Consider the following 18,934-nt stretch of genomic DNA (forward strand, 5'->3'; position numbering starts at 1 on the left):
GGGCTCATCCAATGTTCAATAATTAAAGTGAATATAAAACAGGAGAAAAAAAAAGCAAATGCGAAAGCAAAAAATTGTTGTTTTGTTGTAGAAAAAAGAAGTTGAAACAGTTGAAAAGTGCTACACAAACAACAATTGAAAGTAGTAAAGTTGCAGAAAAAGGCTAAAAATTGGCATGGAAGATGTAAATGTAGAAGACAGTGGAAAAATTTTGACAAGAGCAGCGAAGAAAGAATTTGGAAAACAACAGCAAGAAAAAATAACGCGCATCGAGAAGGAAAGCAACAGTGAAGCAGAGGAACAAATAGAAATCGAAACAAAAACTGCAGAAGGTGTAAGCAACATCAATAAAAAAAACGTGGAAAGTGACATAAACAGCAGTAGCAACAACAAATCCAGCGATACGATCACTATGGCTAATACAGAATTAACAGATTTAATACGTCTACTAACGGTTAAGTTTACAAATGAAATGTCTAATTCGAGTACAAATGGAGAGGATATGATTCCATGTTTTGATGGCGAAGCAGGAATGTCAGTAGAAAAGTGGTCCGAAAATTTGGAAGATATGGCAGATGCATATAAGTGGTCAGACACACAAAAATTAGTGTTTGCGAGAAATAAGATAACCAAAGTAGCAAAACTTTTTGTGCAAACACTAACAACAAAAAATTACAGTACATTTAAAACTGAGATGCTAACGGAATTTACGCATACTTATTCAAGTATAGAAGTTCACAATCAACTACGAGAAAGAAAGAAGAAAGACAGTGAAAGCGCCCATGAATATATTTTACACATGCGAAACATCGGTGCAACTGGATCAGTTGAACAAAAATCCGTGATTCAATATATTGTTGACGGAATCAAAGGAAGGCCAGAAAATAAAATGACGTTATACGCTGCAAAAAACTATTTGGAGTTAGAAGAGCAAATAGAAATTTACGAACGCATAAGTAAAATGAAACCGATGAATGAAAAGTACGGGAAAAACAAAGAAGTAAAAAAGGAGCATTGCTACAATTGCGGCTCAAAAGAACATAAACGACGTGAATGCACAGAAAAGCAAAAATGTTTTAAATGTAACAAATCAGGTCACATCGCAAAAAATTGCTTAGAAACCAATCTAGGAGCTAAAAGTGTAAATTGTACTTTAGAGATGGAAAAATTAAAATTGGTTAGAGTTGACAACAAAAATTTAAGTGTTTAATTGATGGTGGTGCCGACATAACGCTGGTAAAACAGAGTTTATTTAAAAGCAATTTTGTGCAAAAGCAAGTGGAAAATTACACTGAAGAAATTGTTGGTTTCGGCGGTGCAAAAACAAATCCAGAAGGCAAAATTTTATGCGAAATCGAATTAGATAAAATAAAATTAGAACACCATTTGGTAATAGTACCTGATTATGCGGTAAACTATTACGTAGTAATTGGTTACGATGTTTTAAGTAAATGTAGATATACGTCGGATGAGAACGGCTACAGCTTCACTTTGCTGATTTCGAAAATTAAACACGAAGAAAAAGAAATCATGAATATTACCATAAGCAAAGATGAAGTGAAGTATGAAAAAGAAATCGAAGAGTTGAAAAATAATTATAAACCAATGAAATGGAGTAAAAGTCCAGTCGAAATGAAAATTATTCTAGCAAAGAAAGAACCGATATACGCATCCCCAAGCAGAAAAGCATCAGAAGAGGCAAAAATAATCACAACACAGGTTGAAGAATGGCTAAAAGGGGGAATTATTCGAAAATCAACGTCACAGTATTGCAGTCGAGTCGTACTAGCAGCTAAAAAAGATGGAACAATAAGAGTATATGTCGACTAAAGACGTCTTAATAAGTTGGCATTTAAAGACCAATACCCAACACCAAATATGGAAGATGTGGTGGACAAGCTGGATGGTGCAGTGATATTTAGCACCTTGGATATTGAAAGTGCATTCTTGCACGTACCAATTGAAGAAAGTAGTAGAAAATATACAGTGTTTATAACGTAAGATGGTTTATTTGAGTTTAATTTCGCACCTTTTGGATTTTGCAACTCACCGGCAAATTTTATACGGTACATAAATTGCATTTTAAGACAGCTGATTGAAGATGGCATTCTAGCAGTCTACATGGATGACATAATCATTTTCTCAAAAACCAAGGAAGAAAACTTGAGAAAGTTGGCTTTATTTTTCGAAGTTGCTGCAGAATACGGTTTACGCATTAATTGGAAGAAATGCAAATTCTTGCAAAGGAGAGTTCAATTTTTAGGCGTAATTATTGAAGATGGTACCATAAAGCCAAGCGATGAGAAAATTAAAGCAGTAAAAAATTTCCCAGTGCCAAAAAATGTAAGAGCAGTTCAATCGTTATTGGGACTTTTTGGCTTTTTTCGAAAATTTGTAAAAGGCTTCTCCATAATAGCATGACCGTTGACGAACCTATTGAAAAAAAACGTGAAATTCGTTATAGGCGAAAACGAGATAAGGGCGATACAACAGTTGAAACAAACGTTAACTAATCAAACGGTGCTAAGAATTTTTTCAAGAAATCATCGAACGGAGTTGCATACGGATGCATCCAAGGACGGATTTGGCGCTATACTCTTGCAAGAATTTGAAGAGATATTACATCCAGTGTATTTTTGGAGCAAAAAAAAAACAACAGTTGCAGAAGCCAAATACCATAGTTACGTATTAGAAACAAAAGCAGCATTTTTGGCGATGAAGAAACTACGACATTATCTGTTGGGCATTGAGTTTCTTTTAATAACAGACTGTAATACATATAAATACACAACGTCAAAAAATGATATTATTCCATCAGTTGCGAGATACATAATGTACATGCAAGATTTCAATTTTACGGTTAAACATCGAGGTGGTACACATATGAAACACGTAGACGCGTTAAGTAGACACGCAGTTTTAACGATCGATACAAAAAGCGAAATGCGTTTAAGGATTGAAAAAGCGCAAAAAACCGATGAACATCTCAGCGTTATAATGCAAATTTTAAGAACAAAGCAATATATGGACTACAAGATGATTGGCGACGTGTTGTTCAAGGAAACAGATGGACAAACTTTATTGGTGATTCCACGACTAATGGAAAAAGAGGTGATAAAAACTTGTCATGACCAAGGTCATTTTGGAGTTATGAAAACGGCATACCAAAGAAAGCAGCAATTTTATATTTCGCATCTAGAGCAAAAAGTTGATAAATTAATCAAAAACTGTGTCAAATGTATTTTGTACAACAAAAAGCAGGGTAAGCTAGATGGATTAATACATACGATTGATAAAGGCGATACTCCATTATGTACGTTACATGTAGATCACCTAGGACCGATGGATGCTACGTCAAAGAAATATAAGTATATTTTTGCAATGGTCGATGGCTTTAGCAAGTTTGTGTGGCTTTATCCGACAAGGTCTACTGGGGCTGAGGAAGTAATAACAAAACTTGAATTGTGGACTAAAATATTTGGAAATCCAACTCGCATTGTGAGCGATAAGGGCGTCGCGTTTACGTCAAATGCGTTTGTAGAATTTTGTAAAGCAGCGCAGATCGAACATATCCTAACAACAACAGGAGTTCCAAGAGGTAACGGCCAAATTGAAAGGGTCAACAGAACAATTATCAACGTTATTTCTAAATTATCATGGGAGTCTCCTCATCAATGGTATCGTTTTGTGGGAGACGTGCAAAGCGCTATTAATAATACAATTCATCGAACTACGAAATATTCACCGTTTGAAATCCTTTTTGGTATAAAAATGCGAAAGAACAGCGGGTACAACTCCATAAAACAAGCAATAGAGGACGAATTGATTCAAGAATTTGACGAAGAACGCAATATACTCCGACAACATGCGAAACAACAAATTGAAGAGGTCCAAGCAGAATATAAAAAAACATTTGATAGAAAGCGAAAAGAAGAGCGGGTATATAAAGCAGGCGACTTGGTCGCCATTAAACGTACTCAATTTATTCCAGGTAAAAAATTAATAAATGAATATTTGGGTCCATACGAAGTAACAAAAACCAAAAGCAACGGACGATACGATGTACGAAAGGCAGGCGTTTTTGAGGGGCCAAAGACTACATCAACTAGCTGCGATCATATGAAGTTATGGCGTTATGCAGAAGTAGATGAAGAACTATCATCCGGGTCAGATGAAGAGTCGGATGGCCGAATGTAGGCAGGAAGGGTAAGATCTGGTAACGCCGGCAAAAAGGAACAAGAAGAAGCTTTAAGAAACAAGAGGTAGTCGGTAATAAGTCGTTGAAGTTGACAGTCGGTTGTGCGCGTTTAAGAAGTTACTTATTATTACATTAATTAATTAATGTATATACACTTTGATTTTTTGGATTAAATAAATACTATTAAATAAACATTCCTACATTTGGGGGCTCATCCAATGTTCAATAATTAAAGTGAATATAAAACAGGAGAAAAAAAAAGCAAATGCGAAAGCAAAAAATTGTTGTTTTGTTGTAGAAAAAAGAAGTTGAAACAGTTGAAAAGTGCTACACAAACAACAATTGAAAGTAGTAAAGTTTGGTAAAGAACCGATATACGCATCCCCAAGCAGAAAAGCATCAGAAGAGGCAAAAATAATCACAACACAGGTTGAAGAATGGCTAAAAGGGGGAATTATTCGAAAATCAACGTCACAGTATTGCAGTCGAGTCGTACTAGCAGCTAAAAAAGATGGAACAATAAGAGTATATGTCGACTAAAGACGTCTTAATAAGTTGGCATTTAAAGACCAATACCCAACACCAAATATGGAAGATGTGGTGGACAAGCTGGATGGTGCAGTGATATTTAGCACCTTGGATATTGAAAGTGCATTCTTGCACGTACCAATTGAAGAAAGTAGTAGAAAATATACAGTGTTTATAACGTAAGATGGTTTATTTGAGTTTAATTTCGCACCTTTTGGATTTTGCAACTCACCGGCAAATTTTATACGGTACATAAATTGCATTTTAAGACAGCTGATTGAAGATGGCATTCTAGCAGTCTACATGGATGACATAATCATTTTCTCAAAAACCAAGGAAGAAAACTTGAGAAAGTTGGCTTTATTTTTCGAAGTTGCTGCAGAATACGGTTTACGCATTAATTGGAAGAAATGCAAATTCCTGCAAAGGAGAGTTCAATTTTTAGGCGTAATTATTGAAGATGGTACCATAAAGCCAAGCGATGAGAAAATTAAAGCAGTAAAAAATTTCCCAGTGCCAAAAAATGTAAGAGCAGTTCAATCGTTATTGGGACTTTTTGGCTTTTTTCGAAAATTTGTAAAAGGCTTCTCCATAATAGCATGACCGTTGACGAACCTATTGAAAAAAAACGTGAAATTCGTTATAGGCGAAAACGAGATAAGGGCGATACAACAGTTGAAACAAACGTTAACTAATCAAACGGTGCTAAGAATTTTTTCAAGAAATCATCGAACGGAGTTACATACGGATGCATCCAAGGACGGATTTGGCGCTATACTCTTGCAAGAATTTGAAGAGATATTACATCCAGTGTATTTTTGGAGCAAAAAAAAAAACAACAGTTGCAGAAGCCAAATACCATAGTTACGTATTAGAAACAAAAGCAGCATTTTTGGCGATGAAGAAACTACGACATTATCTGTTGGGCATTGAGTTTCTTTTAATAACAGACTGTAATACATATAAATACACAACGTCAAAAAATGATATTATTCCATCAGTTGCGTGATACATAATGTACATGCAAGATTTCAATTTTACGGTTAAACATCGAGGTGGTACACATATGAAACACGTAGACGCGTTAAGTAGACACGCAGTTTCAACGATCGATACAAAAAGCGAAATGCGTTTAAGGATTGAAAAAGGGCAAAAAACCGATGAACATCTCAGCGTTATAATGCAAATTTTAAGAACAAAGCAATATATGGACTACAAGATGATTGGCGACGTGTTGTTCAAGGAAACAGACGGACAAACTTTATTGGTGATTCCACGACTAATGGAAAAAGAGGTGATAAAAACTTGTCATGACCAAGGTCATTTTGGAGTTATGAAAACGGCATACCAAAGAAAGCAGCAATTTTATATTTCGCATCTAGAGCAAAAAGTTGATAAATTAATCAAAAACTAAAAAACAACAAAAAGCAGGGTAAGCTAGATGGATTAATACATACGATTGATAAAGGCGATACTCCATTATGTACGTTACATGTAGATCACCTAGGACCGATGGATGCTACGTCAAAGAAGTATAAGTATATTTTTGCAATGGTCGATGGCTTTAGCAAGTTTGTGTGGCTTTATCCGACAAGGTCTACTTGGGCTGAGGAAGTAATAACAAAACTTGAATTGTGGACTAAAATATTTGGAAATCCAACTCGCATTGTGAGCGATAAGGGCGTCGCGTTTACGTCAAATGCGTTTGTAGAATTTTGTAAAGCAGCGCAGATCGAACATATCCTAACAACAACAGGAGTTCCAAGAGGTAACGGCCAAATTGAAAGGGTCAACAGAACAATTATCAACGTTATTTCTAAATTATCATGGGAGTCTCCTCATCAATGGTATCGTTTTGTGGGAGACGTGCAAAGCGCTATTAATAATACAATTCATCGAACTACGAAATATTCACCGTTTGAAATCCTTTTTGGTATAAAAATGCGAAAGAACAGCGGGTACAACCCCATAAAACAAGCAATAGAGGACGAATTGATTCAAGAATTTGACGAAGAACGCAATATACTCCGACAACATGCGAAACAACAAATTGAAGAGATCCAAGCAGAATATAAAAAAACATTTGATAGAAAGCGGAAAGAAGAGCGGGTATATAAAGCAGGCGACTTGGTCGCCATTAAACGTACTCAATTTATTCCAGGTAAAAAATTAATAAATGAATATTTGGGTCCATACGAAGTAACAAAAACCAAAAGCAACGGACGATACGATGTACGAAAGGCAGGCGTTTTTGAGGGGCCAAAGACTACATCAACTAGCTGCGATCATATGAAGTTATGGCGTTATGCAGAAGTAGATGAAGAACTATCATCCGGGTCAGATGAAGAGTCGGATGGCCGAATGTAGGCAGGAAGGGTAAGATCTGGTAACGCCGGCAAAAAGGAACAAGAAGAAGCTTTAAGAAACAAGAGGTAGTTGGTAATAAGTCGTCTTTGATTTTACAGTCGGTTGTGCGCGTTTAAGAAGTTACTTATTATTACTTATTAATTAATTAATGTATATACACTTTGATTTTTTGGATTAAATAAATACTATTAAATAAACATTCCTACATTTGGGGGCTCATCCAATGTTCAATAATTAAAGTGAATATAAAACAGGAGAAAAAAAAAGCAAATGCGAAAGCAAAAAATTGTTGTTTTGTTGTAGAAAAAAGAAGTTGAAACAGTTGAAAAGTGCTACACAAACAACAATTGAAAGTAGTAAAGTTGCAGAAAAAGGCTAAAAATTGGCATGGAAGATGTAAATGTAGAAGACAGTGGAAAAATTTTGACAAGAGCAGCGAAGAAAGAATTTGGAAAACAACAGCAAGAAAAAATAACGCGCATCGAGAAGGAAAGCAACAGTGAAGCAGAGGAACAAATAGAAATCGAAACAAAAACTGCAGAAGGTGTAAGCAACATCAATAAAAAAAACGTGGAAAGTGACATAAACAGCAGTAGCAACAACAAATCCAGCGATACGATCACTATGGCTAATACAGAATTAACAGATTTAATACGTCTACTAACGGTTAAGTTTACAAATGAAATGTCTAATTCGAGTACAAATGGAGAGGATATGATTCCATGTTTTGATGGCGAAGCAGGAATGTCAGTAGAAAAGTGGTCCGAAAATTTGGAAGATATGGCAGATGCATATAAGTGGTCAGACACACAAAAATTAGTGTTTGCGAGAAATAAGATAACCAAAGTAGCAAAACTTTTTGTGCAAACACTAACAACAAAAAATTACAGTACATTTAAAACTGAGATGCTAACGGAATTTACGCATACTTATTCAAGTATAGAAGTTCACAATCAACTACGAGAAAGAAAGAAGAAAGACAGTGAAAGCGCCCATGAATATATTTTACACATGCGAAACATCGGTGCAACTGGATCAGTTGAACAAAAATCCGTGATTCAATATATTGTTGACGGAATCAAAGGAAGGCCAGAAAATAAAATGACGTTATACGCTGCAAAAAACTATTTGGAGTTAGAAGAGCAAATAGAAATTTACGAACGCATAAGTAAAATGAAACCGATGAATGAAAAGTACGGGAAAAACAAAGAAGTAAAAAAGGAGCATTGCTACAATTGCGGCTCAAAAGAACATAAACGACGTGAATGCACAGAAAAGCAAAAATGTTTTAAATGTAACAAATCAGGTCACATCGCAAAAAATTGCTTAGAAACCAATCTAGGAGCTAAAAGTGTAAATTGTACTTTAGAGATGGAAAAATTAAAATTGGTTAGAGTTGACAACAAAAATTTAAGTGTTTAATTGATGGTGGTGCCGACATAACGCTGGTAAAACAGAGTTTATTTAAAAGCAATTTTGTGCAAAAGCAAGTGGAAAATTACACTGAAGAAATTGTTGGTTTCGGCGGTGCAAAAACAAATCCAGAAGGCAAAATTTTATGCGAAATCGAATTAGATAAAATAAAATTAGAACACCATTTGGTAATAGTACCTGATTATGCGGTAAACTATGACGTAGTAATTGGTTACGATGTAGATATACGTCGGATGAGAACGGCTACAGCTTCACTTCGCTGATTTCGAAAATTGAACACGAAGAAAAAGAAATCATGAATATTACCATAAGCAAAGATGAAGTGAAGTATGAAAAAGAAATCGAAGAGTTGAAAAATAATTATAAACCAATGAAATGGAGTAAAAGTCCAGTCGAAATGAAAATTATTCTAGCAAAGGAAGAACCGATATACGCATCCCCAAGCAGAAAAGCATCAGAAGAGGCAAAAATAATCACAACACAGGTTGAAGAATGGCTAAAAGGGGGAATTATTCGAAAATCAACGTCACAGTATTGCAGTCGAGTCGTACTAGCAGCTAAAAAAGATGGAACAATAAGAGTATATGTCGACTAAAGACGTCTTAATAAGTTGGCATTTAAAGACCAATACCCAACACCAAATATGGAAGATGTGGTGGACAAGCTGGATGGTGCAGTGATATTTAGCACCTTGGATATTGAAAGTGCATTCTTGCACGTACCAATTGAAGAAAGTAGTAGAAAATATACAGTGTTTATAACGTAAGATGGTTTATTTGAGTTTAATTTCGCACCTTTTGGATTTTGCAACTCACCGGCAAATTTTATACGGTACATAAATTGCATTTTAAGACAGCTGATTGAAGATGGCATTCTAGCAGTCTACATGGATGACATAATCATTTTCTCAAAAACCAAGGAAGAAAACTTGAGAAAGTTGGCTTTATTTTTCGAAGTTGCTGCAGAATACGGTTTACGCATTAATTGGAAGAAATGCAAATTCCTGCAAAGGAGAGTTCAATTTTTAGGCGTAATTATTGAAGATGGTACCATAAAGCCAAGCGATGAGAAAATTAAAGCAGTAAAAAATTTCCCAGTGCCAAAAAATGTAAGAGCAGTTCAATCGTTATTGGGACTTTTTGGCTTTTTTCGAAAATTTGTAAAAGGCTTCTCCATAATAGCATGACCGTTGACGAACCTATTGAAAAAAAACGTGAAATTCGTTATAGGCGAAAACGAGATAAGGGCGATACAACAGTTGAAACAAACGTTAACTAATCAAACGGTGCTAAGAATTTTTTCAAGAAATCATCGAACGGAGTTACATACGGATGCATCCAAGGACGGATTTGGCGCTATACTCTTGCAAGAATTTGAAGAGATATTACATCCAGTGTATTTTTGGAGCAAAAAAAAAAAACAACAGTTGCAGAAGCCAAACACCATAGTTACGTATTAGAAACAAAAGCAGCATTTTTGGCGATGAAGAAACTACGACATTATCTGTTGGGCATTGAGTTTCTTTTAATAACAGACTGTAATACATATAAATACACAACGTCAAAAAATGATATTATTCCATCAGTTGCGAGATACATAATGTACATGCAAGATTTCAATTTTACGGTTAAACATCGAGGTGGTACACATATGAAACACGTAGACGCGTTAAGTAGACACGCAGTTTTAACGATCGATACAAAAAGCGAAATGCGTTTAAGGATTGAAAAAGCGCAAAAAACCGATGAACATCTCAGCGTTATAATGCAAATTTTAAGAACAAAGCAATATATGGACTACAAGATGATTGGCGACGTGTTGTTCAAGGAAACAGATGGACAAACTTTATTGGTGATTCCACGACTAATGGAAAAAGAGGTGATAAAAACTTGTCATGACCAAGGTCATTTTGGAGTTATGAAAACGGCATACCAAAGAAAGCAGCAATTTTATATTTCGCATCTAGAGCAAAAAGTTGATAAATTAATCAAAAACTGTGTCAAATGTATTTTGTACAACAAAAAGCAGGGTAAGCTAGATGGATTAATACATACGATTGATAAAGGCGATACTCCATTATGTACGTTACATGTAGATCACCTAGGACCGATGGATGCTACGTCAAAGAAATATAAGTATATTTTTGCAATGGTCGATGGCTTTAGCAAGTTTGTGTGGCTTTATCCGACAAGGTCTACTGGGGCTGAGGAAGTAATAACAAAACTTGAATTGTGGACTAAAATATTTGGAAATCCAACTCGCATTGTGAGCGATAAGGGCGTCGCGTTTACGTCAAATGCGTTTGTAGAATTTTGTAAAGCAGCGCAGATCGAACATATCCTAACAACAACAGGAGTTCCAAGAGGTAACGGCCAAATTGAAAGGGTCAACAGAACAATTATCAACGTTATTTCTAAATTATCATGGGAGTCTCCTCATCAATGGTATCGTTTTGTGGGAGACGTGCAAAGCGCTATTAATAATACAATTCATCGAACTACGAAATATTCACCGTTTGAAATCCTTTTTGGTATAAAAATGCGAAAGAACAGCGGGTACAACTCCATAAAACAAGCAATAGAGGACGAATTGATTCAAGAATTTGACGAAGAACGCAATATACTCCGACAACATGCGAAACAACAAATTGAAGAGGTCCAAGCAGAATATAAAAAAACATTTGATAGAAAGCGGAAAGAAGAGCGGGTATATAAAGCAGGCGACTTGGTCACCATTAAACGTACTCAATTTATTCCAGGTAAAAAATTAATAAATGAATATTTGGGTCCATACGAAGTAACAAAAACCAAAAGCAACGGACGATACGATGTACGAAAGGCAGGCGTTTTTGAGGGGCCAAAGACTACATCAACTAGCTGCGATCATATGAAGTTATGGCGTTATGCAGAAGTAGATGAAGAACTATCATCCGGGTCAGATGAAGAGTCGGATGGCCGAATGTAGGCAGGAAGGGTAAGATCTGGTAACGCCGGCAAAAAGGAACAAGAAGAAGCTTTAAGAAACAAGAGGTAGTTGGTAATAAGTCGTCTTTGATTTTACAGTCGGTTGTGCGCGTTTAAGAAGTTACTTATTATTACTTATTAATTAATTAATGTATATACACTTTGATTTTTTGGATTAAATAAATACTATTAAATAAACATTCCTACATTTGGGGGCTCATCCAATGTTCAATAATTAAAGTGAATATAAAACAGGAGAAAAAAAAAGCAAATGCGAAAGCAAAAAATTGTTGTTTTGTTGTAGAAAAAAGAAGTTGAAACAGTTGAAAAGTGCTACACAAACAACAATTGAAAGTAGTAAAGTTTGGTAAAGAACCGATATACGCATCCCCAAGCAGAAAAGCATCAGAAGAGGCAAAAATAATCACAACACAGGTTGAAGAATGGCTAAAAGGGGGAATTATTCGAAAATCAACGTCACAGTATTGCAGTCGAGTCGTACTAGCAGCTAAAAAAGATGGAACAATAAGAGTATATGTCGACTAAAGACGTCTTAATAAGTTGGCATTTAAAGACCAATACCCAACACCAAATATGGAAGATGTGGTGGACAAGCTGGATGGTGCAGTGATATTTAGCACCTTGGATATTGAAAGTGCATTCTTGCACGTACCAATTGAAGAAAGTAGTAGAAAATATACAGTGTTTATAACGTAAGATGGTTTATTTGAGTTTAATTTCGCACCTTTTGGATTTTGCAACTCACCGGCAAATTTTATACGGTACATAAATTGCATTTTAAGACAGCTGATTGAAGATGGCATTCTAGCAGTCTACATGGATGACATAATCATTTTCTCAAAAACCAAGGAAGAAAACTTGAGAAAGTTGGCTTTATTTTTCGAAGTTGCTGCAGAATACGGTTTACGCATTAATTGGAAGAAATGCAAATTCCTGCAAAGGAGAGTTCAATTTTTAGGCGTAATTATTGAAGATGGTACCATAAAGCCAAGCGATGAGAAAATTAAAGCAGTAAAAAATTTCCCAGTGCCAAAAAATGTAAGAGCAGTTCAATCGTTATTGGGACTTTTTGGCTTTTTTCGAAAATTTGTAAAAGGCTTCTCCATAATAGCATGACCGTTGACGAACCTATTGAAAAAAAACGTGAAATTCGTTATAGGCGAAAACGAGATAAGGGCGATACAACAGTTGAAACAAACGTTAACTAATCAAACGGTGCTAAGAATTTTTTCAAGAAATCATCGAACGGAGTTGCATACGGATGCATCCAAGGACGGATTTGGCGCTATACTCTTGCAAGAATTTGAAGAGATATTACATCCAGTGTATTTTTGGAGCAAAAAAAAAACAACAGTTGCAGAAGCCAAATACCATAGTTACGTATTAGAAACAAAAGCAGCATTTTTGGCGATGAAGAAACTACGACATTATCTGTTGGGCATTGAGTTTCTTTTAATAACAGACTGTAATACATATAAATACACAACGTCAAAAAATGATATTATTCCATCAGTTGCGAGATACATAATGTACATGCAAGATTTCAATTTTACGGTTAAACATCGAGGTGGTACACATATGAAACACGTAGACGCGTTAAGTAGACACGCAGTTTTAACGATCGATACAAAAAGCGAAATGCGTTTAAGGATTGAAAAAGCGCAAAAAACCGATGAACATCTCAGCGTTATAATGCAAATTTTAAGAACAAAGCAATATATGGACTACAAGATGATTGGCGACGTGTTGTTCAAGGAAACAGATGGACAAACTTTATTGGTGATTCCACGACTAATGGAAAAAGAGGTGATAAAAACTTGTCATGACCAAGGTCATTTTGGAGTTATGAAAACGGCATACCAAAGAAAGCAGCAATTTTATATTTCGCATCTAGAGCAAAAAGTTGATAAATTAATCAAAAACTGTGTCAAATGTATTTTGTACAACAAAAAGCAGGGTAAGCTAGATGGATTAATACATACGATTGATAAAGGCGATACTCCATTATGTACGTTACATGTAGATCACCTAGGACCGATGGATGCTACGTCAAAGAAATATAAGTATATTTTTGCAATGGTCGATGGCTTTAGCAAGTTTGTGTGGCTTTATCCGACAAGGTCTACTGGGGCTGAGGAAGTAATAACAAAACTTGAATTGTGGACTAAAATATTTGGAAATCCAACTCGCATTGTGAGCGATAAGGGCGTCGCGTTTACGTCAAATGCGTTTGTAGAATTTTGTAAAGCAGCGCAGATCGAACATATCCTAACAACAACAGGAGTTCCAAGAGGTAACGGCCAAATTGAAAGGGTCAACAGAACAATTATCAACGTTATTTCTAAATTATCATGGGAGTCTCCTCATCAATGGTATCGTTTTGTGGGAGACGTGCAAAGCGCTATTAATAATACAATTCATCGAACTACGAAATATTCACCGTTTGAAATCCTTTTTGGTATAAAAATGCGAAAGAACAGCGGGTACAACCCCATAAAACAAGCAATAGAGGACGAATTGATTCAAGAATTTGACGAAGAACGCAATATACTCCGACAACATGCGAAACAACAAATTGAAGAGATCCAAGCAGAATATAAAAAAACATTTGATAGAAAGCGGAAAGAAGAGCGGGTATATAAAGCAGGCGACTTGGTCGCCATTAAACGTACTCAATTTATTCCAGGTAAAAAATTAATAAATGAATATTTGGGTCCATACGAAGTAACAAAAACCAAAAGCAACGGACGATACGATGTACGAAAGGCAGGCGTTTTTGAGGGGCCAAAGACTACATCAACTAGCTGCGATCATATGAAGTTATGGCGTTATGCAGAAGTAGATGAAGAACTATCATCCGGGTCAGATGAAGAGTCGGATGGCCGAATGTAGGCAGGAAGGGTAAGATCTGGTAACGCCGGCAAAAAGGAACAAGAAGAAGCTTTAAGAAACAAGAGGTAGTTGGTAATAAGTCGTCTTTGATTTTACAGTCGGTTGTGCGCGTTTAAGAAGTTACTTATTATTACTTATTAATTAATTAATGTATATACACTTTGATTTTTTGGATTAAATAAATACTATTAAATAAACATTCCTACATTTGGGGGCTCATCCAATGTTCAATAATTAAAGTGAATATAAAACAGGAGAAAAAAAAAGCAAATGCGAAAGCAAAAAATTGTTGTTTTGTTGTAGAAAAAAGAAGTTGAAACAGTTGAAAAGTGCTACACAAACAACAATTGAAAGTAGTAAAGTTGCAGAAAAAGGCTAAAAATTGGCATGGAAGATGTAAATGTAGAAGACAGTGGAAAAATTTTGACAAGAGCAGCGAAGAAAGAATTTGGAAAACAACAGCAAGAAAAAATAACGCGCATCGAGAAGGAAAGCAACAGTGAAGCAAAGGAACGAATAGAAATCGAAACAAAAACTGCAGAAGGTGTAAGCAACATCAATAAAAAAAAACGTGGAAAGTGACATAAACAGCAGTAGCAACAACAAATCCAGCGATACGATCACTATGGCTAATACAGAATTAACAGATTTAATACGGTTACTAACGGTTAAGTTTACAAATGAAATGTCTAATTCGAGTACAAATGGAGAGGATATGATTCCATGTTTTGATGGCGAAGCAGAAATGTCAGTAGAAAAGTGGTCCGAAAATTTGGAAGATATGGCATATGCATATAAGTGGTCAGACACACAAAAATTAGTGTTTGCGAGAAATAAGATAACCAAAGTAGCAAAACTTTTTGTACAAACACTAACAACAAAAAATTACAGTACATTTAAAACTGAGATGCTAACGGAATTTACGCATACTTATTCAAGTATAGAAGTTCACAATCAACTACGAGAAAGAAAGAAGAAAGACAGTGAAAGCGCCCATGAATATATTTTACACATGCGAAACATCGGTGCAACTGGATCAGTTGAACAAAAATCCGTGATTCAATATATTGTTGACGGAATCAAAGGAAGGCCAGAAAATAAAATGACGTTATACGCTGCAAAAAACTATTTGGAGTTAAAAGAGCAAATAGAAATTTACGAACGCATAAGTAAAATGAAACCGATGAATGAAAAGTACGGGAAAAACAAAGAAGTAAAAAAGGAGCATTGCTACAATTGCGGCTCAAAAGAACATAAACGACGTGAATGCACAGAAAAGCAAAAATGTTTTAAATGTAACAAATCAGGTCACATCGCAAAAAATTGCTTAGAAACCAATCTAGGACTATGTGAATGTACTTTAAGGAGAGGGAAAAAATTAAAATTGGTTAGAATTGACAACAAAAAATTTAAGTGTTTAATTGATGGTGGTGCCGACATAACGCTGGTAAAACACAGTTTATTTAAAAGCAATTTTGTGCAAAAGCAAGTGGAAAATTACACTGAAGAAATTGTTGGTTTCGGCGGTGCAAAAACATATCCAGAAGGCAAAATTTTATGCGAAATCGAATTAGATGAAATAAAATTAGAACACCATTTGGTAATAGTACCTGATTATGCGGTAAACTATGACGTAGTAATTGGTTACGATGTTTTGAGTAAGTTTAGATATGCGTTTGATTAAAGTGGCTATAAATTTTTATCACTCATTACGGGAACAGATCGTGAAGAAAAAGAAATTATGAATATTACCATAAGCAAAGATGAAGTGAAGTATGAAAAAGAAATCGAAGAGTTGAAAAATAATTATAAACCAATGAAATGGAGTAAAAGTCCAGTCGAAATGAAAATTATTCTAGCAAAGGAAGAACCGATATACGCATCCCCAAGCAGAAAAGCATCAGAAGAGGCAAAAATAATCACAACACAGGTTGAAGAATGGCTAAAAGAGGGAATTATTCGAAAATCAACGTCACAGTATTGCAGTCGACTCGTACTAGCAGCTAAAAAAGATGGAACAAAAAGAGTATGTGTCGACTACAGACGTCTTAATAAGTTGGCATTTAAAGACCAATACCCAACACCAAATATGGAAGATGTGGTGGACAAGCTGGATGGTGCGGTGATATTTAGCACCTTGGATATTGAAAGTGCATTCTTGCACGTACCAATTGAAGAAACTAGTAGAAAATATACAGCGTTTATAACGCAAGATGGTTTATTTGAGTTCAATTTCGCACCTTTTGGATTTTGCAACTCACCGGCAAATTTTATACGGTACATAAATTGTATTTTAAGACAGCTGATTAAAGATAGCATTTTAGCAGTCTACATGGATGACATAATCATTTTCTCAAAAACCAAGGAGGAAAACTTGAGAAAGTTGGCTTTATTTTTTGAAGTTGCGGCAGAATACGGTTTACGCATTAATTGGAAGAAATGCAAATTCCTGCAAAGAAGAGTTCAATTTTTAGGCGTAATTATTGAAGATGGTACCATAAAGCCAAGCGATGAGAAAATTAAAGCAGTAAAAAATTTCCCAGTACCAAAAAATGTAAGAGCTGTTCAATCGTTATTGGGACTTTTTGGGTTTTTTCGAAAATTTGTAAAAGGCTTCTCCATAATAGCAAGACCGTTGACGAACCTATTGAAAAAAAACGTGAAATTCGTTATAGGCGAAAACGAGATAAGGGCGATACAACAGTTGAAACAAACGTTAACTAATCAACCGGTGCTAAGAATTTTTTCAAGAAATCATCGAACGGAGTTACATACAGATGCATCCAAGGACGGATTTGGCGCTATACTCTTGCAAGAATTTGAAGAAAAATTACATCCAGTGTATTTTTGGAGCAAAAAAACAACAGTTGCAGAAGCCAAACACCATAGTTACGTATTAGAAACAAAAGCAGCATTTTTGGCAATGAAGAAACTACGATATTACCTACTGGGCATCGAGTTCGACCTGATCACAGATTGTAACGCGTACAAATACACAACAACAAAAGAAGAAATATCTACATCAGTATCTCGGTACATAATGTACATGCAAGATTTTAATTTTACGGTGAAGCATCGGAATGGTAATCGAATGAAACATGTAGACGCGCTAAGTAGGTATGCAGTATTAACAGTGGACACGAAAAATGAGTTACGTTTGCGACTGGAAAAAGCTCAAAAGAGCGATGATCACTGCAAGGCAATTATGAATATACTAGAATCGAAGCAATATATGGATTACAAGATGATTGGCGACGTGTTGTTTAAGGAAACAAACGGACAAACTTTATTGGTGATTCCACGACTAATGGAAAGAGAGGTGATAAAAACTTGTCATGACCAAGGTCATTTTGGAGTTATGAAAACGGCATACCAAATCAAGCAGCAATTTTATATTTCGCATCTAGAGCAAAAAGTTGATAAATTAATCAAAAATTGTGTCAAATGTATTTTGTACAACAAAAAGCAGGGTAAGCTAGAGGGATTACTACATACAATTGATAAAGGCGATACTCCATTATGTACGTTACATGTAGATCACCTAGGACCGATGGATGCTACGTCAAAGAAATATAAGTATATTTTCGCAATGGTCGATGGTTTTAGCAAGTTTGTGTGGCTTTATCCGACAAGGTCTACTGGGGCTGAGGAAGTAATAACAAAATTTGAATGGTGGACTAAAATATTTGGAAATCCAACTCGCATTGTGAGTGATAAGGGCGTCGCGTTTACATCAAATGCGTTTGTGGAATTTTGTAAAGCAGAGCAAATCGAACATATCCTAACAACGACAGGCGTTCCAAGGGGTAACGGCCAAATTGAAAGGGTCAACAGAACAATTATCAACGTTATTTCTAAATTATCATGGGAGTCTCCTCATCAATGGTATCGTTTTGTAGGAGACGTGCAAAGCGCTATTAATAATGCAATTCATCGAACTACGAAATATTCACCGTTTGAAATCCTTTTTGGTATAAAAATGCGAAAGAACAGCGGGTACAACTCCATAAAACAAGCAATAGAGGATGAATTGATTCAAGAATTTGACGAAGAACGCAATATACTCCGACAACATGCGAAACAACAAATTGAAGAGGTCCAAGCAGAATATAAAAAAACATTTGATAGAAAGCGGAAAGAAGAGCGGGTATATAAAGCAGGCGACTTGGTCGCCATTAAACGTACTCAATTTATTCCAGGTAAAAAATTGATAAATGAATATTTGGGTCCATACGAAGTAACAAAAACCAAAAGCAACGGACGATACGATGTACGAAAGGCAGGTGGTTTTGAGGGGCCAAAGACTACATCAACTAGTTGCGATCATATGAAGTTATGGCGTTATGCAGAAGTAGATGAAGAACTATCATCCGGGTCGGATGAGGAGTCGGATGGCCGAATGTAGGCAGGAACGGGAAGATCTGGCAACGCCAGTAAAAACGAACGAGAAGAGGCTAAAAGAAACAAGTAGCAGTGGGTATTAAGTCGTCGTGGTAGTCAGTCGTTTGCGCGCTTTGATATATAGAACTAA

At 35.7% G+C, this 18,934-nt stretch overlaps 1 protein-coding gene across 1 annotated transcript; it reads left to right on the forward strand.

Moving 5' to 3' along the window:
- Positions 1 to 175: 175 nt before the first annotated feature.
- Positions 176 to 1,830, forward strand: LOC119661886. The gene is made up of 2 exons (XM_038071392.1): positions 176 to 1,141; positions 1,204 to 1,830. The coding sequence occupies exons 1-2, from the start codon at positions 176 to 178 to the stop codon at positions 1,828 to 1,830; spliced, it is 1,593 nt and encodes a 530-aa protein (XP_037927320.1).
- The last annotated feature ends 17,104 nt before the right edge of the window (positions 1,831 to 18,934 follow it).

Source organism: Teleopsis dalmanni, chromosome 1 (genome assembly GCF_002237135.1).
Source record: "Teleopsis dalmanni isolate 2A chromosome 1, ASM223713v2, whole genome shotgun sequence".
Lineage (NCBI taxonomy): Eukaryota > Metazoa > Arthropoda > Insecta > Diptera > Diopsidae > Teleopsis > Teleopsis dalmanni.

Coding starts and splice junctions, on each gene's coding strand:
- LOC119661886 (XM_038071392.1), top strand. CDS start 176: ATGGAAGATGTAAATGTAGAAGACAGTGGAAAAATTTTGACAAGAGCA. Junction 1,142..1,203: donor CCAATCTAGGAGCTAAAAGT/GTAAATTGTACT, acceptor CAAAAATTTAAG/TGTTTAATTGATGGTGGTGC.